This window comes from Solea senegalensis, unplaced genomic scaffold (assembly GCF_019176455.1).
Source record: "Solea senegalensis isolate Sse05_10M unplaced genomic scaffold, IFAPA_SoseM_1 scf7180000012513, whole genome shotgun sequence".
NCBI classification, from domain to species: domain Eukaryota; kingdom Metazoa; phylum Chordata; class Actinopteri; order Pleuronectiformes; family Soleidae; genus Solea; species Solea senegalensis.
Window position 1 is genome coordinate 169,082 of NW_025320642.1, and position 24,342 is coordinate 193,423.

At 40.7% G+C, this 24,342-nt stretch overlaps 2 protein-coding genes across 3 annotated transcripts; one reads left to right on the top strand and one right to left on the bottom strand.

Moving 5' to 3' along the window:
- Positions 1-1,439: 1,439 nt before the first annotated feature.
- wipi2 (WD repeat domain, phosphoinositide interacting 2) lies at positions 1,440-8,691 on the bottom strand. 2 transcript variants are annotated; one of them, XM_044014854.1, is made up of 12 exons: positions 8,458-8,691; positions 6,896-6,978; positions 5,866-6,035; positions 5,631-5,727; positions 5,230-5,327; positions 4,951-5,043; positions 4,269-4,339; positions 4,023-4,130; positions 3,714-3,878; positions 3,249-3,356; positions 2,817-2,914; positions 1,440-1,763 (listed from the first exon to the last, which is right to left on the bottom strand). In XM_044014854.1, the coding sequence occupies exons 1-12, from the start codon at positions 8,529-8,531 to the stop codon at positions 1,651-1,653; spliced, it is 1,278 nt and encodes a 425-aa protein (XP_043870789.1). In that variant the 5' UTR covers positions 8,532-8,691; the 3' UTR covers positions 1,440-1,650. The 2 variants fall into 2 exon arrangements, with proteins under 2 accessions (XP_043870789.1, XP_043870788.1); XM_044014853.1 differs by having other exon boundaries at positions 4,017-4,130.
- A 4,492-nt stretch (positions 8,692-13,183) lies between these two features.
- mmd2a (monocyte to macrophage differentiation-associated 2a) lies at positions 13,184-24,296 on the top strand. Its single transcript, XM_044014845.1, has 7 exons — positions 13,184-13,646; positions 18,774-18,855; positions 19,670-19,830; positions 20,764-20,838; positions 20,945-21,046; positions 21,187-21,256; positions 22,334-24,296. Exons 1-7 carry the CDS (start codon positions 13,561-13,563, stop codon positions 22,532-22,534), a joined length of 777 nt encoding a protein of 258 aa, XP_043870780.1. The 5' UTR covers positions 13,184-13,560; the 3' UTR covers positions 22,535-24,296.
- Positions 24,297-24,342: the final 46 nt, after the last annotated feature.

Here is a 24,342-nt window from a genome sequence, read left to right on the forward strand (position 1 = left end):
TTTCAGATGAACGTTTCGTATCTTATACAAAATCATTAGAAAACGCCTGACATTCCAAAACCCCCCCTGACTAAACCTCGTTTACCGGCTTCAGACTGCAACAAAAACATTGGCGGGGAATCAGGCCACATCCTGGACGAGCTGATGAGTCTTAGTCTGAGCTCTCCCATCAATCCAACTGTTACCCACAGTTTAGTCAATGGCTCTCTATCACCCAACTATCCCAGAGACTTCAACGTCAGAACCTGACAATACGATGCAGTGATATCTCGCCACATCTAGTTATGTACAGAGTATAGATACTGCAGGGCGAGGAGTGAGAGGAGAGCGTCGCTGGAGGTGCATCGCCTCCTGATCTGCTGACTGACTTTAACTCACCACCACCCAAATATCTGATGTATGGGACACAGTAGCACATAAACACCACCATGCACATTTGTTATACACATGACACATCATTGGTTATGTTTGGTTAAGTAGATTAAAAAAAAAGAAGAAAAAAGATCATTAATACCAGATTTTGAAATCAAACCAATGACTGCAGGCCTGAGGAGGGCAGGGGATGGAGGGTTCATGGAGCCTCTGTTCAGGTGAACGTGAGCGGGGTCAGGTGCATGCCCAGCAAACACAAACAAATGAGGTCTCAGCATGAGCACACAAACACACACACACACACACACTCTCTCACACACCTCTGCCTTAATGCCAAAAGCTTCAAAATCAACATTGAGGGTAAAATTGACCAATGACAAACTGGTCTCAGTGTGGCACAGTGCGTCACTGTATGTGTGAGAGAGTAGACTTTACATTCTGTGTGATTTCAGCAACGATGACACCTACTGGGGCGCAGGCTACGAAGCAAGTTATTACATAGATAATATGTAGTAGGTTGTAGCAGCGTGCGCACACACACGCAACACACACGCGCCATGCGATGGTCATCCTACATCCTACATTTCCGACACAAATTTTCACATTCTATCTTTAATCGCAAGACTTCACAACAGCTGGCTTTGAGCCCCTTACATTAACGACCTGGGACCACCATTTAGGAGCCACAACCATGTGAATCGCCAAGATTGTTTTACTAAAATAGAACAAAGCATACCACGCTTTAGAGGTAAGAAAAGATAGTACACACCTTTGATTAAGATCCAGCAACTGAAAAAAGGTTTTTATTAAGCCAATTCAAAGAGATCCCCCCCCCCCAAGACAGAAAGAACTATGATAGTGGGGCAGAGAGGCACTTACACAATCACTTTTGTTTTACACAGTGCTTGTATCCGTGTGTGTCTAACGTGGAGACACAGCTACATTATTTTTGATCAAATATCCAATACACGCACACACAGACACTCGTTTTCACATTGGATCATGATTTAGCAGTTGGCACGTGTACATGCAAAGCTTCAGTTCGGCCTGCACAGGCAGAGCTGGGGTTTGGAGCAGTTGAGGAAGGACGGGAGAAAAAGGTAAACATGGATTTTAACAGATGAACGCACAGACGGACCAACAGACAGGCTCTTGAACGCTTCGAGTGTTTAAAAACACTCGCTCTCCCTCGGCTTTGTTCCCCCGCCCCCCTTGTGTCACATGTTTATAGCAGCACCAGAGGAGCCCTCTGATTGGTGGGTGCGGCCATGCGAAAAGTCAGTCAGTTTCAAGGATGAGTGGCGGTTGCTCGTTCTCTTCCTCTAAGCGCAACTCATTGAGGTCGTCGTCTAGGCCCGCCCCTCCCACGGCACCTTGCTCTTCACAGTAACCTAGGAGACCACAAGTCAAAGGTCAGTTGTTGAAATAAACAAAAAAACTCTTTGCTTATGACATCTATTCTGTGCCAAATGTCACAACTGCCTGAAACCAGTGTGACCTCACTACACTGACATGTAGGGGCTTTTCACTATTTTTGTCAGAGACGGCATTTCAGAAGGACCTGAAACAGTATTTTTTGAAAACGCCTCCCAGAGTGGGAACATCTCAAAACGTAACCATGGAGACAGAGAACACGCTACTTTAGGAAAATGATTACATCATATTCCCAGCTCTCTCTTGCGTTGTCATTCATTGTCTTGTGTTTGGAGATTGTTTGACATTTTCTACTACTACTACTGTCAATGCAAAGTAACTATAGTCAGCTTGAAAAGATGCTAGATATCACTAGAACACGTCCTGTCTTTAGAGAGTTCCCACACGGGGGTGGAAAAAAAGTACTGAATTGTAAAATAAAGAGAGGAGAAAACGAAACCTATTTTTACTTGAATAAACAAAACAGATCAGTGATCGTTCCACACACAGTCAGCTGCACTGAACATCCACAGCTCGTTGTAGTCCGTGTGTGTCGGACTCTCCGCCCACAGTAACTACAGTTCGATGGATCTCAGTCGTGTGGCAGAATTGGGCATTTTTCTTCTTGGAAATGATTTGGGTTTTTGACTTAAAGTCGGAAGATTTGTCGCAAGTCACTTTTTTTTATGTCCAGATGTGTGCACAACAGAGAATGACTCTGCAGCGTCTTATCCGCAGCTCCCAGGTTTTGGTTGCTTAGTAACGACGGACAGAACAGGAGGGTAACGTCACAAGTTCTTGTTTAAGAATACGTCTGGCTTCTTGTTTTTCATGCAATTTAAGATGTGACACAAAAATGGCCCCTTAATGCATTACAATTCTTAACTTACTGATAACTTGTAATTCTCTGGAACTTTAAATAAATTCAAAAATATAGAGTCGATAAAACATACATTATATATGCATTACATTATTCTCCAAAGGAATATTAGTAAACTGTAAGGAAATTCATTTATTAATATGTGACTTGCCTTTAGTGACAGCAGCACTGTATGTTTGGGCCACAAGTGGGCGATCATGTGACCCTTGCTCAAGGATCTCATTGGGTGCTTCAGTACTGCCATCTAACCTGAGGTCAAGAGCAAGCACAGCTTCAGTTGGTGATTTGAACAGAGCGGTCAAAGTTTGTGGGTGGGGAGAGGGTGTAAAGGTGCAATAATTAGAGCAGATCATCGACATTATTAGCAATGCAGAGGACACTCAGGAAGTTGCAGCTTCCTTTCATTTTCAGCTTTTGCTTTCATTACTATAACGGGTTACTATAAAAAACATGCTGTAACTCATTAACTTAACGACAGGCCTGAACTTGGCTGTTATCAGTTTGTGAGTCTCTGCAAACCAACGTCTAGTCACTCTGGAACCACTGGACAACCGCCGAGTGTGTGTTTGCATGTGTGTGTTACCTGTGCTGCTTCATGAGAGTACATTCCCCTCCCTCTTGTGGATCCAGGTTGTACAGGTACAGGTAACCATCAGCCGCTGCAACCAACAACCTCGGAATCTTCTGAATCCTGATTTCAAACAAATAATCACAGTTAACTCACATCAGGAAAAAAAGAAAAGACAACAGACTTCAAAAGGCACTCCACTCATTTTGGGTTTTAATTTTGGCAAGCAAATGGCAAAAATGTTAGTCTGTCAGTCACAGAGTGACACAAGATCTAAAGGATGTATACTTAGAAACACAGAAGAGCTGGGAGGCTGTGAACTCATTTGACAATGAACATAAAATACAGAATATACTCCATAATTGTGAGGCATCTAAAGGCTTTGAAGAAAGGTGAGCTACTGGGCTTCACACAAACATCTTTAAAATGAACACAAGTGTGTACGACCACATGTGGCCCAGGCACCAGACTGGCACTCACACAGCTAAGGCGCAGATGTTCTTGTGTCCGCAGAAGGGCAGACGAACAGTGGCGAAAGCCCGTCCCTGGGTGAACATCTCTGTGACCTGGGAAGGCAGGTACGTGGTAGACGCCATCAGGACCTTACCCAGGTACCCTCCCCAAGTAGTGGGCTCCTCCGCAGGCCTACACACAAACACAGACCGTGATAATGTGAGAGGCCTGTGATTTTCAGTTTAACAAGCAAAGGTATAAAGTTGGGTGAATCAAGCCGAGTCCACCATAAGATATACGACAAAATGACACAAATGGAAAAATACGTACACATACTTCTCCTTCTGTGTTTCTAACTTGAAGATATGGACCGTCTCTGTGTTGCTGGAGGCCGACAGGTATAGGCCTTCCATACTGAAAGCCAGGGAGCAAATGCTGACACACCTGAGAAGACATTGAAGCACATCAGAGCAGGTGATAAGTGAGTCCTTTATTAATCCCACAATGTGGAAATTAACGGATACACAATCAAACAGTATTTCTGTGCGACTGTAGTAAGTCCGTTATCAAATTATGTTCTACCTCTTGACTCCTCGCCGAAACTCAAAGAGCTTCTGTCCCTCTGGGATCGAGAAGACACGAATGACTGTGCCCTAAGAGGAAGTAAAAGGACCAAGTTACACAAAGGACGACAACACTGAAAAAAAGAGGCAGAAACAAGGAACTGCATTTACCCAGACGGAAAACCTAAGTCACACACATATAGGCCACACCCTCAGGAGATTCTCCTATAGAGGTATAAACTCCACTTAAATGCACAGTATGGGATTTCTGACACTCTGGCTTTAGCAATCAAAACAAAAGGCGACATATTTGCTAACTAGTAGAATCACATATTTCCTTCCTCATGCTAATGTTTCATATGGCGTTTGCCCCAGAAGTTACAGCAGAGAAAATAATAACCTTGAACAGAAATATGGACGTAAAGGGCATCAGAAACAAAATAAATCAGTGTTGTCATTTTTAGACATTGTAATACAGAAATGTTTCATATAACATCTTTAATGTCCAAGTGAGCTCATGTAAGAACACAGCAGGAGAAACACCGAAGTGAGTGAATGTGTGCCCACTCCCCCATGTTTGAGATTCGCCTGCTGTTGTCAACACATCTCAGCTTACTGTATTATGTGAATGACAAACACCTGGATGCAAATCGCCAGATAATACCCACAGGTAACTGTTAACTGTGCAGTGACTGTTGTACCTTCTCTGAGGCTGTGGCTAGTTTGGTTCCACTGGCATCGAAAGCCAGAGCTGCTAACGGGCTGTCGTGGGCTGGAATCATGTTCGCTGCTCGCTGAAACACAGATAAACACACAACTTTAGACAAGTGCTACTTCAGGAAGACATATTACATAACAGTGATTAGCTCTGACTGACAGCTCAGACAGCAGACTCATGATAAACAAGCGTTTAATAATATTATATTAAAGACAGAAACAGTCAGAGACAGAGGGGCTTTGCAATGCTTGTGTTCACCTACCAGGTTGACAGTGTCAAACACCTGTACTTCTCCTATTGTGGCACTGCCTGGGTAAGCCAGGTAACAGTTATCATTGCTGATGGAAAGGGCACACAATCCTGGAGAAATATGTACACAAACAGAAACTGTTAGATAAAATAGACCGTCACAGCACAACCACATTAACCTGAACTTGACAACATTATAATTATGATAACTGAGACAGCACTAGCAAAACAGTAGCAACCTTGGGTATGGTATGAGAACACAATATAATACTATCCCCCAAGATCTCTCTAGGGTTTCCTTGATTCTTGCTCAGTGTGACTTGAGATTAACTCCAGCTCTAGCCACATCCATTGAAGGGGTGGATGGATGAATGGATACATTTTGAGATAACAACTGCTATTGATCGGACTCACCTGAGGGATTGGGGGGAGTTTCTCTGATAGTGTGCAACACTTTCATGTCTCGGATGTTGTGAATGTACAGCGACTCCTCCAGACACACTATGAGCCTCTGCAGGGGAATCGCAATAAATTAACATCAACAACACAACAGCCTGTTGGGGCATTTAGTTGCACAGATCTTCAACAGTTGTTAACATCTGTTCATAAGCTGTTTGAAGACTGCAGTAAAAATACTTTTTCCTCCCACCTGTCTGTTGAGCTTTACAGCCAGTATGGTGTTGGAATAGGAGTAGTTGCAAATCTCTGTTCCCTTCTTGAAGTGACAGACTTTGAGCTTCCTGGGAGCCTTCAGACTGACGATGGCCACCAGGCTGCTGGAGAACAGACGCTCCACAATACACACATCCTCTGTGTCTGCTGCGGACACACACGTAGGAAAAGAAATCACTTCACAGCTGCGTGGCATCCTTTCATCTTTTATTAGTTGCCTTTCGGTGACCATCTCAGTAGTCACCTTTTAAAATCTGGTCTTTAAAGCTAGTTCATGGAGATGAGGAGAAGCGATGTGTTCCTCTGAGAGCAGAGATGTTGCCAAAGTTTCTACTTTTGCTTTACTTAAATACTAATAATTAACTTGCATAACAGCATTTAACATTACAAATAATAGTACACACTGTGGCAAAATGTAGTACATCTGTACTTTATTGTACTATATCATAAATTCAAAATTCACCTAATGAAAGGTTATTGTTGCAACTCTTTCAAACGCAACGTATTATACAGCTATATTATAGTAAGTTGGCTGCTCAGCAGAGGGGAAATTTGTTTGTTTTTTACGTATCACATCCCAAATAAACATGTTTGGGGTGATTTCTTCAATAATTAATGAAGTTTGCTATTTCACTGCTATTCTTTTTCATCAAAAAATTAATTTAGAGTGTTCAGTGAATGAATGAAACTCAAATAAAAAAAAGATTAGTCAAGTCCTACAGGATAGACAAAAAGTACAGGCAAACTTACCAGTGATGATAAATTAAGGACGCTACATTACTGTACATGAAGCTAATAATAAGAAGAGGAAGAGGCTAACAAATGTCATTAATATTTCAAATAAGAGCAATCCACTAATGGTACAGTGATTGTGTTCTCTCAGCACAGCATTCATTAAGCACAATAACTTACAAAAAGCACAACTAAGCAATAACATCATGAAGTAGTGATGCAACTATGTTATTAGAGTAGGTTAGTATTTCTGGATTTTATGCACTTTTACTTACTACATTCATATATCTGCTCTAACTTGTCCACTGAAGACAGGGAGAAAAACTTGTATCCTGACTTGGTGCCAACAGCCAAGGACCTGTAAACACGAAAGAAATGGACACCAATGGCATTGATTAAGTATAACATCACTGAGATATCACGCAGACAAACAAGATACTGCCATTATTGCAGACCAGAGGGGTTTTAAGGATACCGATAACACAAACTTGAGTATCTGCTGATACTGATATCAGTTGGATAAAGCCGCTCTAGACCTCTTTAAACCATGAAGCTGCTAACATTTTTAAGATATTTTATAAAACACAATTCTAATAAACAGCCCACAACATGACTCAGCTAAAACTATTGTACCGTATTGGATATATATTGTATTTTAAACTGTAATAATTATATACACATATGGGTCACACGGCAGAGTAGTGGCAAGCATTGTTGCCTCGCAGAAAGGTCATAGGTTTGAATCCTGGTTTGACCAAGGCCCTTTCTGTGTGGAGTTTGCATGTTCTCCAAATGTAAGTGTGGGTTCTCCCGTTTCCTTTCACAGTCCAAAAACATGCAGATTCAGAGAATGTGAGAGCGAATAGTTGTTTGTCTCTGTATGTCAAGTTTCACAAAGTTCGGAAACTTGACGTGGAAATGTACACAAACTGTCAAGGGTGTACCCCAAGACCCTCATGTGGGGGATAAAGCGGTAGACAATGAGAGCATGAGTAAATGTATACATCTTCAACTGTAATTATTATTATTACTAGACGGAGTTAAATTGTCGACATCTTAACCTGGAATTGTGATTAGTCATTATTTATTTGCAGATATGTAATGACTCAACCCGTTGACATCAATGGAAAAAGTGACATCATTTGACCAGAGAAAGATAAAGTTGTTGTTGTGGATATGTAAACTGACAATTGTGGATAGGAAAAATGTCACTTTGACAAAGAGTTTTAAGATAATTACAGTAGAAGACTAGTTATCAGATGAGAAAACGGCTTGCTTAATCGCCGATACATCTTAAAAACCGCACCGTGTAAAAGGTAAATAAATAACTGTGTGTTACTGAAGTCAGTGTCAAACAAAAAACGTGTACACACAGACACCACTGAAATGGTCAACTGCTACTTCAGCAGCACAGTGTGTTACCGCCTGGTTTTTAAACTAAACTTGCATTAAAACTTCACATCACTCCATATACAATTAATATTTCAACCATGACACATTTTCACTGTTCTCAGCGGACAAGTTACATGACACCTAACCTACATGTGTGTAGCAGCTAAAGTTAGCCTCGCACCACACATCATCTCGTTAGCTAGAAGGCTATACATGTTTATGAATGGTTAACACATTTGTGATTATTCTGTTCGTTAACTAGCGTCGGTGTGTTTTTGTAGCTTCTTCTCGTGTGACAAACCACGTCCTGGCTTTTTCTGACATCGCGTCTGTCAGCCAGCGAGACGCCGATACAAGTCCCGACTGAGCTAGCTACCGTTAGTTAGCTTGAAAACACAGGCCATCGGATCGGCAGACCCTCTCTCTCTCCCCGGCCCTGCCTTACGTGTTATCCTGGTTAAAGTTGGCGAAGAGGAGCTGGCTACCGCCAGCGTCCCCGCTCTGACTGGCCAGGTTCATGGGCTCGACACCATGGAAGTATAAAAGCCCGGTGGAAAGAGCAGCAGGTGGACGGGGTTAGCGACTGTGAAGAGGGCCAGACGTGCGAAGCTTCACGGAACCATATCTATTCCCTGGCCCTGCTGCTGCTGCTGTTGTAATGATTGTTGTTGTTTTTTTTTTAACACAGGCTGCTCGTCTCCTCTACTGCACATGCTCCGAGGACGCGACGATGAGGCACCTTTAAAGAGACAGGACAGTTTTCTTTACGCAGGAGAATAAACCACCAACACAGACAGCATACTCATATATATATATATATATATATATATATATATATATATATATATATATATATATATATATATATACATAACCGTTTACAATGTTTCTGGTTCTAATGTGTCGACGCACAGAGGGAACAGGAGTAACAATGGCTCTGCACGTCACACTCGACTGTACACTTACTTTTTATGATTTACAACAGCGCCCTCCACTGTCAATATTTACCTACAACACATGAAATACAAGCGTGATACTCAAACGGTGCCCGTGTTTAAAAACTGAAGGTATAGTTTACTACCTGTATTCAACTTGTTTAAAAAAAACAAAAACGTTGATTAACGTCATAACAAGCTTTACTGTATGGTTAGATACATGCTTGCACCCTCCTTCCAACTCCATATTACTTGTGTCATTTACTTGAATGACACTTTCCTCCTTTGATTTACAACAGTTAATGGACACACTTTCATTCATCATAGATCTTGTTGTTTATGCAGTGTACAGTAAGGATCAGCAGGTGAAGTGGGAGGGGATGCAGTTGGATGGAGAACTTTGAACTGGGATGAAGGATGAGAAAAGGATGGACTGGGGATGAGAATAACTGTGATAAAAACAAGCAAACTTCAAACTGATAAAAAAATAACTTTAAACTGTGATTAAAAAGAAGAATTGTCCCTCTGTCTGTCGGTCTGTGGTCAAAGTCATCAAAGGCAGTCTTTAATTCCTTTGATGTAATGACATCATGAAAGGAGTGCAACCCACTGGTCTGTGAACCTCTTTTTTTTGACATCTTAATAGATGAAAGTAGTGTGATGCCACCTCTGCCTGTCTATCTGTCCACCTGTTAATCACATAACTGTCCAACACTTCACTTGACAGTCTTCAAATGTGTTAGGTGACTTAGTATAAGGGCACCCGTGTATGCAGTGTGGTAGAAATGTGACAGATGTACCACACGCCTAAAGATGGAGAAAGATTACACAAGACAATATACCATGCATGCAGTTGAAGCAGCCCAAGTACTCCAAATAATCAAAGGTGCATCAAAGGCAGCTGTGTATGCTTCACCTCACCCTTTCCTCCCATGTCTGTTGGATTATCCAACTTCTACAGCTTTATCCTCCACACGAGGGTCACAGTGGCTGGTGCCAACAATCCACTCACACCGACCTTCAATTTAGAGTGTTCAATTTGCCTAATCCTCATATCTGCATGTTTTTGTACTGTGGGAGGAAACCAGAGAACCCACAGGGAGAACATGCAAACTCTATGCAGAAAGGCCCTTGTTTCCGACCACTAGGTCATGAACCTGGGTCTTCTTGCTGCAAAGGCAGGAGTGCCTTCATTCAAGTCCTGATATAAATATAAAAGACTCTAGCTGAGGTAATAAAAACCAACAATTCATACGACCAGTTGATTGTAATTAAGCATAATTAGTTCATCTTTATTTTCTGTCAAATTTTTTACTTACATTTTTAGACAATACAACAAGATCTGAGGCTTGGGCATATTTGTTTCATAATAGTGTCAGTTGTAAATTTGAGCATGTGATAGAATCATGAGATCATTTGGATGAAGCAAGAAAAAGCAGAGCAGTGGATAGCACCACTCAAGGGAGCTATCCATTAATAAAATGATAATACTGAACAAGTGGCTGCTGCTCATGCAGAACAAATGGAGGCTACACTGTGTTGGCATTGGTACATTACTGAATGTACTGTACATGAAAACAAATGTTATTGCTCAAGATAATAATGGCCAAAATGGCCACAGTGTCCTCATTTTTGCATCCACTGTGGACTCACTTTTCTAATCTCAGCAATATTGCTGTGAAAATGTTGTGTCCTTTGGATGAGAGTGGTGTTTTTCAGGGACTGCAGAGGTCTTGTCAGTACAGGCAAAGGTCCAACACACTGTGTACTCCATGTCCTTTGGTTTACACAGCTTCCAAACAAACATGGTGGACAAAGAGACAGAGGTGAGGTTTGTGAACTAGATAGCAGGGCTGCAAATGTAGCTTTGGAATACATGATAATAGTCACTGAATGTAATGCAACTCACCAGACTAATATTCCAGTAATATAACAATATACAAAATAATGTGGGCCATTTCAATAAGACTAAACATATTTGTACTAATAAAATTACATGAATTTATGAGCAACAAGTGGCCTCTAAACCACATTTTCAATCTGAGTCAATCTACAAACACACACTAAAAAAAACAAATGAATGGAAAATTAAATATTGTCCAACACTAACAGTTGACGCCAGAGGACCTTTAGTGTCTGTGCAGCAGCAGCTGCATGAAACCAAACAGATACATTATGCAAACACACAGACATCCAAATGACTTTTGTGCCTCCAACTAAACATGTTACACATTTACCTCTGTGGCCGAGTGTAAAGATAACATCCAACACATTAGTGACAGTGACCAGACAAGCATATTTGTCCAGGGAAACATGCACTCATAGGACACTTTGAGGACCTTTGACTGGTCCTCACAATCTGGTACACCTTAAAAGAGCTGAAATGGGTTTAACCCTGCATCGATAACAGTCTGAACACATTTTCATGACTGAAAAAAACCCCAGATTTGATAATAGGCAACAGAATAATTAATAAAACAAAAAAGCACCTTCCTGGTGTTGAGTCCTTTTTTCCATGTGGAAGGAATGTTTGTAATAAACCTGGGCTCTGAGTCAGATTGTATAACTTACAAATACCAACTCCTTATTTCCCGCCATTGGGAAATAAACAAAAATCCATATCTGGTATAGAAACTCTGTTTCCACTGAAGTTAGTAAACCTTCAAAAAAAAAAAATGATGTGTGAGTTTGTTAGACTTAAAAGGTTATTTATACAAATAACATTGATCTGGCAGGCTCCACAAATATCAGGTTAACTGGCAAACAAGTGAGGCTGTCAAGACTGGTTATAAAAGGATGGGTTCATTGCTTACCATTTTGTGCCAAACTTTGTGGCAGAATTGACAGTTCAAAGACAATGTTTTGCAGCGTAAGATTGCAAAATATTAAGTTTTCATCTACAGTACAAAATAGTGTGAAAATAGAATAGAATAGAATTTCATTTAAATAGGGACATTGTGCAAGGCCGGTCAAGGGCGGAAACCGCTGCTATACAGTGAACCCTTGTCATGATAGACAGAGCCAAAAGAGCAATGCAGTACTTATGCAGGTACATATTATTATTATTATTTTTTTTTATCAATTTTGTTCAGAAACAGCAGAGTTTTCTGGGCCTGAACTTCTGAACATATAAAGTGGACCAAAAGACAAACATGTAAACATGTTCAGGGTTCAGACAAATCCACGTTTTTTGTAAAACAGTACATTTAGAAATTCATGGATAACAATAATAATCATGTTTTAGCATTAATTAACATTAAAAATATAATTTTGGTCATAGAGCTTGTACATGCTGGTGTAGTAACCATGACAGTAACATTTTTTCGATTATTACCAATGCTGTTAATTAAGGGCAGCTGTGGCTTTGTGTGGTGGTTTAATACATGTGTTGTTAAGCACTGTCCATGGAGGTACCATAAATGCAGACACTTTGTTGGAATTTTGCAGAGTTAGAGTTAATCATTTTTCACACACATCAATCAATTAGTGATCGTGAATTTGACCCTTGCATTTAACCCATCCTTATTACACCAGTGGACAGCCCCCAGGATTTGAACTAGTGGCCTTCCAGTTACGAGCCCAATACCTTTCCCCTTGCCCTTATAGACTTGTAGAGACACAAGCTCCCGTCAAGACAACACCGTCTCCCAGGAACTCCATGTCTATTTCTGCAGAACAGTGCACTGCACAAGTTACAACAGAGTTGTAGACACAGAGCAGAGTGTGAGTGTTTGTGAGTGCCCTGTCTGCTGTCCAGGTCTGTCCGCTGTCAAACATGCACAGCTCATTATGAAGAGGAGAATCAGACAATGGTCTACTGTGTCGCTCATGTCTTGAATGGGCAAACATTGCACTTGCAAAACAGCAACAATTAGTATATTAGCAGGAAAATCACTGAGTGTGTTGCAGACATGCATTTCTAAATGTTTTCAGTGAAAAAAGTGAACATCTTTTCTTTGTCCCTTTCTCTGTTAAGTAAATGTAACATGTTTAATAAATTGAGTTTTTTGTTATTTTTTTTAGGAACTTTTCTGGGTTTGTATTTGTGTAACGTGTGTCCCCTCCCTGTCTAATGACTCTAATACAGCTCTCCCTTACTGTACTTTCCATTGTGCCCCATTAATTCTTGAGCAACATGTATGTTCACGTCACTGCTACCGCGGCTGTTTGGAAACGTGCAGTGGGCAGGGAGGGGCTGCTGTTTGCTGCTACTGCTGTGTGTTATCATCAGCCAGGAGAGGAGAAAGAAAGGGGTGGAGAGGAGAGCAGAGGAGGAGAGGAGGTGAGGAGAGGAGGGGTTACAAGCCCAGTCCCGCGGAACATCCTGCAAACACATCTGAGACTCGTAACCAAACTCTCCACTGTTTCTCCTCAGTGTTGCGCGCACAACCAACACCAACCTCTGCTCCATCGCATGACTCTTTTGTTTGATCTCCCGCAAAGTCCCAACTCTTTGAGTTAAAACTCGCGTGGTTGTTGTTGTTGTTTTTGGACAGTTGACCTTCTCTGCGCGTCGCTGTCCCCGCTGAACTTATGTGTTTACGTGTGGACGCGCGGCGGCCGTGGGACATCCGGAATGGGGAAACCCGTAGGAGGGCACGGAGCTCGCTTGGATGGTAGATAGAGCGCGAGCGCACCGACGCGTTGCGCGCGCACGACCCACGCACGAGATGGATTTAAGGAAAAGTAAATATGGAAGGTAAATGTGTGTCTGTGTGGGGCAGTTTGCCTGCAAATATTTGACATGATATTTTTCCTGTTTGACAGATCTGGTGCGTCCACGCGCACTGTACAACCAGAGGAACGTTATGCATTAGTGTGTGTGTGTGTGTGTGCGCGTGCGTGCGCGTGTGTGAGAGAGAGACAGTTTATATGTATTTTTTCAAATCAAAGACTACTTCATAAAACAAAATATATGTATTAATACACAATTAACACAGCTGCATATGCAGATACATTTAATTTTGACTTAATAGAAGTGAATTTTCTCATTTAAAAAAATACAATACAAAAATGTCAGAAACAATATGATATCTTTAACCACACCTACATGAAGCTGTAATATGAAGCTTTAACCCTTAAAATTGCCAGGTTTTCACACACACAATAAATGAATTATTTTCAATATACTTCATACAAACTGGATTATTTTTGGTTTGATTACTGCAGCCTGGTATATGTGAAAGATAAGCAGAAACATTAGTTTATATGCATTATTATTATTATTATTATTATTACATTATTGTTATTATTATTGTGCAATCATATTTAATAAAATACTCACATAAACACACCTAGAGCACCAAAATTTGCTCATAAAGGTTCAAGCTATTGAAATTGCATGCAATTATTATTTAATTTCTATTTATTATATTAACATCAGTGCTCATCATACATATTAAACATAAATTAATTTGTAAAGTTTTTAACCCCTAAATTGCCAAGTTTTTGTCATGATGCATCAAAATAGTGATTTCAATGGGTTTCAATGAGGACATTTTTGGGCATAGGTGTATAAGTGTGAGTATTTTAGTCAACGTTGTTTAATATATAGAAAAATACAAGAAAACATTTATAGAACACTCAAAAATGCACAACCTGGCATAAACTTATGCAAACAACAATATGCATGAAAAAAATGATACAGATAAAGGATATTCTAGAAATTAAAGGCCAAACACACAAAAAAATGTGCATAGCTGTGTTTAAAAGTTGTCATTATTGCATTGTATAGTATAGTAGTCCATATGTTGAAAAATCACAATCCATGTATGTATGCCAGGAAAATCCCAGTTTGATATTCTGCCCTAATATTTAAATAAAACCCTTGCACATTCTTACAAGGAAAGCTGTTAAAGAACCACATCTGCATCTTTTGTCTATATTTTTTCCTCAGGACTAAAGTTTTTCTAAAGTCTTATTCATTCTTTTACAGTGAGTGTGAGTACACACATTTATGTGGAAGTGATTTGCATATCAGACAGCATCATGTACAACAAGCTGTCCCGTTTGTGTGACACAGCTGCGGGTGTGTAGAAACGTGTCACCAAAACAAAAGAGAAGTGGTCATGCCCCGAAGTATTAGAGTAAATAATAGATGGAGTAGATAACAGTGATGGGTAAATATAGCGAGTGAGGCAACAACAAACAGTTGAGAGTAATGAATAAAAACGACACGTTTAGCCCAAAAGAAAGCAGAGATGATAAGGTATCTATGTCTGAAAGGTCTAGCTTACTTTATGATCCACGTGACGGCACATGACGGGTGGTGTTAATGGAGGGAGGGAGGTACGTTTGAGCTCACCTGATAAAGTTGTGGAGGTGCAGGGGTTAGGAACCACAAATATGTGTGTATGTGTGGTGATAGTCGTGAGAACCAGAGTTGGATTCCCCGAGGAGATGAACTTGATCTTTGCTGGAAAAAGGAAATAGTCCTACACACATACACACACACACACACACACTGGTTTCCACAATTTCAGAGGACATTGCATTGACATACATTCATTTCCTGGAGACTTACTCTAACCTTAACCATAACTACTCCTGCCCTGACCCTAGCCTCAACCAACTCTGACCTCAGCCTAACTTTAAAATCCTTAAAATATAGTCATTTATGTTACGTGGACTTGATTTTTGTCCCGATAATGGGATTCAGGTCCTCACAACATAAGGAATACCAAGTACACACACACTCACAAATTCCTATACTATGTATTATGCACACTATCTTACCAGGATCCAGCAGTTCTGATCCTCTTAGATGCAACCGATCCTATTAATGTATGGAATGTGCTGTAATGGGCTTTCATACGTTAACACTAACTAAAACTGCCTTGTTGTTTTGTGTGAGTAGTCAACTCCGCCCCCCCCCTCCCCCCACACACACACGTTAGGAGAAACAAGTGTGTGGAAGGACAGAACTGAAAAAAAGAGAATAGTGTGCTGCTGATGATAACAGTGTCCTCTCTGATCACAGCCTGTGAATCTCTTTCCCTTCCTTTCAGCTCAGTGCACACACACACAAATGTGCATGCACACACACAGGTTTCTGTCATAACAGATTAGAGAACATCACAGTGCCACATTCAGGTCCATTGATAGTCCTACAATACCACAACAGTACTCAGAATACTGTTCTCTTGTGACGCACTTGGCGCAGTGTGTGGGGCTCCGAGGGAGTGGGGAGGGGGGGGGTGCATGGGAATAGCGGCCGTGCAAAAATGTTATCTCACAATGTAAAGAAGTCACATTTTGTGTCATTGGTGTCATCACAAACTCTTATTTCGCACATGCAGACTCACGCAGACATTGACGGTGTTTTGTAAATCTGTTTTTATGGTACGATAAATAAAAAGATGTTTTTGATATACCATAATGTTACTTTAAAAGCGGAGACATTGTGCGTGTATGTGCATGTATTTGTTACCTCTTCAGGAGCTTTCCTGGCTTATCAGGGCCAGTAGTCTTCATGGAGACCAAAACCGGGTCCCAATGAGTCAGAACCTCATGTCTGAGGAGTTGGTTAAGTTTAGGGTTAGGGTTATGCATAAAATGATCTGAGAGTTAGGATATCGCTTTGTTCGGGCTGTGTGAATGAATGGAAGTGAACGCTGTAGTGTCCTAAGAAGAATAGCTGCCAAACCAGACTCACAACAGGAAAACACACTGACATTCCTGTTGTGAGGGTTGTGGTGGTGAGCACACACACACACACACACACACACACACACACACACACACACACACACACACACACACACACACACACACACACACACACACACACACATATTCAGAGGCACTTTGAGAGGATAAGGAATGCCAATTTTCGGAAGGTATTCAAGAGGCTGCTTTGAGCGGATAGAGACATTGATGAGGAAGATTTGGAGGTCAGAGTCAGAGTCACTGTAAAGTCATTCATTTGTGTTTCTATACAATCACTTCCCCCTTCCCAGTTTTCCTGTTTTCATGCAGGCCTGTGTATTTTCACACCCTCCGCTCCATAAACTAAACTGACTGTTCTGTGCAGGGTTATCTGTCCTGCCATACACAGCATTGTGGGAGAGTAAGACCACAAGGGCAGCTTCTTAGTTATAACGTATAAATAGATAAACTGAATGTCGTGTATATATATATACATATATCTCTTCTCTCTTTTGACAGAGCACACATTAGTAAAGAAGAAGTTGGCTTACATGAATGAAATAAGTCTAAAACAGCATTTTGTTTATTAGGCTTTTAGATTTTTAACAAGATGTAGACAGAGATGGAATATATGGTTATTAATCCTTCATTAATCCTGGGCAAAGCTGGTAACTGTGTCTGTCCTGTGTCTGTGGCACCAGTAGTCTCGGCACAGTCGGTCCGTTTTTTGGTCATTTGAATAAATGTAAATTAGTTAGGGAGCAGGTGCCACTGAAGTTAACATGAAGTTAACCATTAACAGGTTTTTATTACTAGGTAACAACGACATTGGTGATCTTTTTTTTGCAGAGTGTAAAATCAGGCTTTATGACGCCTTTTAACGCCGGTCCACATTTTCATGAATTTCTTAAACAGAAACCTTAACGTTATTCCCGTGACCAGAGCACGGTTTGTTCTGTGGGTACAGTGTTTCTCCATCATTTCTCCCTGCTTATTTAAAATCTGATTCTGAATCTGATCCGTCATTGTTTGATGGAGAAAGACTGAATTAAAATGAATTAAAATGGTTAATTCACTTCTGGTTCCGTATCCTTCTGCTAAAGCACCTTCTTTTCTGTCACCTCTAATTTCCTAACATGACACACACTCACACTTCTTCGAGTTATAGCCCAATTTTTCAAAATGAACAGAGTGTTGCAACAACTGCAGCTGGCTTGAACGCATAATTGAATAACACAGCTCACTGGCAAAGTCACACCTGTGGCCCTGCATGAAAGGGTGCGTTCAAATGACTGTGTGCGTGTGTGTGTTCATCTCAATGTATAAAATGTGCTTTCGTAACATCTCCAGATGTGTTTATCCCTGTAAGCGCTGCAGAGGGATTTAGAGATTTACTGTTGATTGAATAGCCACACACACACGCACACACGCACAAACGCACACACACAGTAGCTCAGAAGATATATAAGAAAAGATGTTGCTGGATAGTGGTCAGAGGTACAGCAAAGACAGTGACTTCAGTGGTGACCATAGCAACAGAGACATTTTCCACAGTAACGAGGCATGCAAAAATTTAGACAATGTGATGTGGATTAGAGACCCGTAAATCCCCAAGAATGACCATCACACACACACACACACACACACTTGGACAGCATTTTTAGTTCGGACTCTAACCATAACCATTTCAACCTTTAACCTAACCCTTAAAAAAACCCTTTAATGTTATGCAGAGCAGCCAGAATGTCCTCACAAAGATTTTTGAATCAAAATTTGTCCTACACACACACGTGCTGGTTTCACATTCTTTGTGAGGACACTCGTAGACATAATGCATTTCATAGCCCCTTACTCAACCCTTAACCATCACAACTAAATGCCAAACCGTAACAGTTACGCTTACCCTAACCTAAACCTAATTTTAGCCCTAACCCTAAGACCAGGTCTTAACCCTCAAAAAGCCAAAATGTCTTCACGAGGTCTAAATGTCCTCACAAAGATAGATTTGCTTGACAATCGGTGCACACAGATTATTTAAGACACACACACACACACACACTATTTCCCTTCATGGCTTCAGCACACAGTACTCTATTAACACATGAAGCCTCCAGATTTAAAAACAATTTTCCCTTTCGTTTTCTCTCTCTCTCGCTCTCTCTCTCTCTCTCTCTCTCAGGTTCATGAACTGCAGAGTGCCAGCCAGTAAGAGATACCAGCCCACTGACTATGAACATGCTGCAAACTGTGCCACACATGGAGTGAGTCAAACAAACACACGGACAGAGAGAGGGAGTGAGAGAGAAACGCACAGAGTTAAAGGGCCGAGAGCTCGGGGCTATTTTTGCGAGTCCACTCCACCGTCGCAGACTCTTCCTGTGTTTTCTATGTTTAGTCACTTTTAAAGGAAACCTCTGAAAAAAGGATGGAGAGGATTGTGAGGAATGAGGCAGGATGGGGAGACTCTTTGGCTGCACTGTGGAGCCAGCGGCCTACTGTAATCTGTGATTCATCCTGTCGTGTTCTCTAATCTGCTGTAATCCCTGTACACTGTTGATGGCAGAATGAATGACACACAGAGAAAACACGGCCATAATGACCGTAAAGCTTCCAGTCACAGACACAGCTCTGTACTTTCTTTTAACTGCTGTCGTCTTGTCCCCTACAATGTCTTTTTCAAGAGCGTGTGCAGAGAAAGTATGGAAATTTTATTAATATGCTTCTTTTTTTTTAATTAATAGAGAAACCACTTTTACATGTGTAACATAAAAGACAAACTACTAACCCTAAACCAACCAAAACAGTTTTGGTGTGGTCAGTAGTGTCATTACTCAAAACCTACAGCAGGACGCTGCTTTGTTTAGTTTACGCTGTCAGTGACAATTAACCAATTAAGTATTTATAAAGTATGCTGCCAACAATATTACATGTATTATTGAAAAGGATGTAGTGGTTAAAATTTAAAACATGCTTAAAGAAAACCCACTGTAGCACAGCGTGGGAACATGAAAGCAGTAACGTGAAACTATGTTTTGGTGCGTGTTTATTTATTTATTCATTTTTAATCCCCTCTAGTTGTGGATCCTCCCCAGTCTGGTGGGCGGCTCGCTGCTCTACTTTTCCTCCATGGACCAATGGCATCGCGTTGCTGCTTGGCTCTATGGGAGCGGACTCTCGGGCCTGTTCATCACCTCTACACTCTTTCACACCGCTGCATGGAAAATTAGCCACCTGCGGTGTGTGTGTGTGTGTGTGTGTGTGGTCTTAGTGTTACTCATGTTCACATGTTGTCAAGGTGAAGACATGTCAGGACGGTTGTAGGTCAAAGAGGTCTGGGGCTTAAAGCTGTGTTATTGTTCCTAAAATACTTGTTATCTCACTTGCTAATTCTTCCCACTGGTGTCCTGACCTGACGTGGTTTATTATGACTACGTTGTAGTCAGTATCAACAAAGCTGTCCTCACAGCGCTCTCTCCTCCACGTTTCTAGCAGTGTTTGTTCTGTTTGTTTTCATGGAGAAGCTTTAACAGTTTCTGGGTGGCTTAATATCCTCCATAGACTATTTTATTTAGACGAACAGTTTGTAAGAAATTGTGTCATCTGACACCTTACCTTTTCCAAAGTGTCAGGTATCTACAGTATGTGGTCTGCACATACCGGAAGTTACTCTCCCGCTCCGCTGTCTCCTCCGTCTTCTTTATTGCACAATGCACAGAGTTTATGTAGATGGAGTTGTTCTTCTTTGTTTACAGAGCAACTTTCCACTTAATGTTAATGTGAAAACGCCATTCAGACTGCTGTAGAAACAAGATGGCAGCCCGATTACACACATGCAAACATCATAATGGATGGTATATTCAATATCAGCCAATAAACCCTCCCAAATCTTTCCCACTGGACCTTTTCCTCTATCATATTTTAGAACAAGGATGGGCAACAGAACTACCCATTTTTTAAAGAAACAATAATAATCATTAAACCTATATTTATATGTGTGACAACGCTGTAAAAAAATACATACAAAATGCAACATGTTACCTAACTGATACATTTCAAAATCGAACCGCGGGCCGGTTGAAACTGGTTGGTGGGCCACATGTGGCCCCAGGGCCTTATGTTGCCCATGTGTGTTTCAGAAGATAACATTGTCCTTTCCTCTGTGTGTGCAGGACGGTAGAAGAGCGTTTCCACATGTGTGACAGAATGGCCATCTACTTCTTCATTGCTGCGTCCTATTCACCCTGGTGGGACATGCGATTGCAGACAAATCAAATCGTTTTTTTCAGTCTGATGAAGAACAAACGTTCGGTGAACTTTTAACATCGATGGACGTGTGCTGTGTTTCACCAGGTTGATGCTGAGGGAGCTGGGGCCCTGGGCGTGCCATATGCGCTGGTTAATCTGGGTCATGGCTTGTATAGGATCCATGTATGTCTTCTTTTTCCATGAGAGGTAACACAGTCTCAGCTAACCTGAAACCAAACTCTCGTCCTCAAGTGTTTACAGCAGAACAAACGACTGCGCTTTGAAGCAGAAACTATGTTAGAAAACTGGGGGCATTATTTATTAATGTCCCACATTTCTACCGGCAGGTACAAGCTTGTGGAGTTGTTGGGATATGTCACCATGGGAGCTGTTCCTGCTTTGGTCATCCTGTCCATGGTGAGAAAACATTATAAATAATAAAATAAATGTGTTTGCCTTTCTTAACAACTCTAAACCACTGTCTGCTGTAGGGATTATTAGTTACAAATTTTAAGTTACCATTAAAACTGCTAGTGCTCTGGCCATAACTCGCATTTATGTATATAGTTATACCCACTGTCGTTAAACTGCATTTATTTCACAAACACTGAGTCTGGACTTACCATGGAACCCAGTACACTCATTTATCCTCAAAAGATGAAACCTGATGACTTGGATGACCCTTGACCTTTTCCTTAGCACCACCATGACATCCATGTTTGTGGTTTTAAGCTGCTGTAGCATGAAAAGAAAAGAGTAACACACAAATAACAGTGTGTTAGTCTGTTGGAGACCATATCCAAATTGGAAATCAATAATTTACATTTCAATATCAAATGTGCGCTAGAATGCGATTGGAATGTGTCACTAGTTTGTTCAGGATCAGCTGTTTATCATGGATGACGGATGTGATTTGTGTGTTCCTGTAGCAGCCTCCGCATTAAATTCACTTAAAGCTCAGCTTCAACTGTTCTCTATGGGACAGCACAGAATAGCTTTTTCACTGCTCACTGCAGTGAAAAAAAACATCACTTCCAGGGAAGCTTAGCTTCCACGACAGTAGCCCATTTTCATTTGTACATATACACTATAAATATAAATCATTTTCTTGCTCGAGTTGTTCGTTTGCAGAATTTATAAGACTGAAATGAGCTTCCCCCTGTTTCAAAGACGAGCCACCGCCGCTGGTCTACACTGTCAGTTGACCCTAAGCCTATGTATTATTTAAGATCTTTAAAGTGATTACAAATAAATCATTTCTTCTTCTATTTTACTGAAGCATTTAGGCCATGTAGACTGTGACAGGTGTACATTCACATTTGCAGTTTAAACCAAACATGTGAAGGAAAATGTTTGCCTAAAAGTACAGTAAACAATTTACATTGCTTAGGTTTAAAGACTGTTTGTTGTTGAAGCCCAGACTTCAAAAAACAAACCCACCTTCAAATTTGTGGAATTTTATCTTAGTTAATGGATTCTTCTGGTGTGTTACAGGTGGAGCGTTCAGGTGTGTGTGAACTGGCAGTGGGAGGTGTCCTCTACGTGGTGGGCGTGGTCTTCTTCAAGAGCGACGGCCTGGTCCCCTTTGCCCACGCCATTTGGCATCTCTTTGTCGCAGCTGGAGCAGGTGTTCACTACTATGCTATCTGGAGGTACCTGTACTTACCTGGGCAGCTGCTGCAGACAGCGAGGTGACCCCAGCCGGGATATCATGTGAGATCCTGCATTCCCACACACACAAGACAGACAGACGACTTTATTAAGTGACATTGGTGACATGTTGACTGAAAAAAACAAAAGTGTTCTTTTAGTCATCGGATCACTGTATATTTTGACAACAGCTTAACCTGTTGTTTGAGAAAACACGGTGCTGAGATGATCTGACATCAGCACTGACTGGCTGCTCAGGATCACAGGAATTTCTACTCTAATTTGTGATGATTTATAATTATATTCTTAATACAATACCAGTGGATTTAAGTGTGTGCAGGAATGTGATTCTAATTTTACTGTGTAAAATGAGTTATTATCACAAAGACAAGCGAACCACATGAATGCCAATCTGGAGAAGAAGATGCCTACTGTATGTCAGGTGTACACATTGACCATCATCCATATAAAGGAATAGTTTGACGTTTTGTGAAATATGTCTGTGGTATTGAGGTCCATCATGATGTTTCACTCATTCTATGAGATGAAAGAATGAAATGAAATGATGATGAAAGATGAATATTTTAACATACATTATAGTAATAGGAACTACATAAAATGGAAAAAAAGTGCTGTACATTTTATTCTAGTTTGGCTCATATTCCAGCCAACTGGGAGTGATAAAGATAGTGTAACTCACAGATCTGTGAAGGTTGTCAGCCGTCCAGGCCAAAGTTATCTTCAGGAGTTGAAGACGTTTCATCCTCTCACCCAAAAGTCTTCTTCAATTCTGTCTTAACTGGTGCAAGAATCCACGTATTGGGACTCTGGAGTAGATATTTATTTATATATGGAAGGAGGACAAAGACGCAATACATCTTAATCAGGATTAATACGATTTATTCCTGCAGCCGCTGCAGTGACCTTATGCAACTCCAGAAGAAAGCAAAAAGGGTATTTTCCCCAAAATGTCAAACTAATCCTTCTAGCGTGCGTCTCTGTAAGTGTACTGACAACACAGTCTCTGCGACAACGGCCACAGAAATACCTACCTTTCCATAATCTACCATACCTGATGTGCCAAAAATCTACCACAACATTCCCTCGTAGTGGTGATAAGAGCCGGATGTAAACAGGAGCATTCAGTGTCTCAGTGGAAGTGATTCTATTTGACGTCTAAAGATGTATTGCACAAAAAAAATTGCTTTTATAGATTAAAGGCCAGTATGTTGCATGTTCCTCTGAGGGCATTTGAACTTCACTCTTCACAAAGAGAGACTGTAATTAAAACCCAAACATCTTTTGGTCAAGAAAAGATTAACTGCTTCATTGAAGAGTTGTGATTTATACTTATCATGAATTGCCTAAAAAAATAGATTGTAATTAATTACAAAAAAGTCTAATCTGAGATTATCACAAAACTAATCTGGGTCAGATGTTAAATTCACATCATGAACATCAAGTCTGTATGCACGGATTATTATTTAGGAAGAATATTATTAGTTGATTCAATTGAACTGCACTTTTCTATTAGGAACAGGGACAATTTAAGAAATCTCTAAATATTGACTGAATTAACAAATGGGGACTGAACGTATATTAATTATAGAAGCAAATTTACACTATTTTCATATTTCTTCAAATCACTGTATAGATCACACTTTTAAGTCTCAATATAGTTAAACAAATCAGATTTAACTGTGCACTTACTCAGGAAGTGAGCGTTTCATTTTAAAAAACATATGATCTATTTTTTGAAAATCGTATGTCTGTGACATCACTGTTTTAATAAAGTGACTCAATATTACTCTGTGTGTGTTTCGTGGATGCTAGAAATGCTTCATGGCATCAAG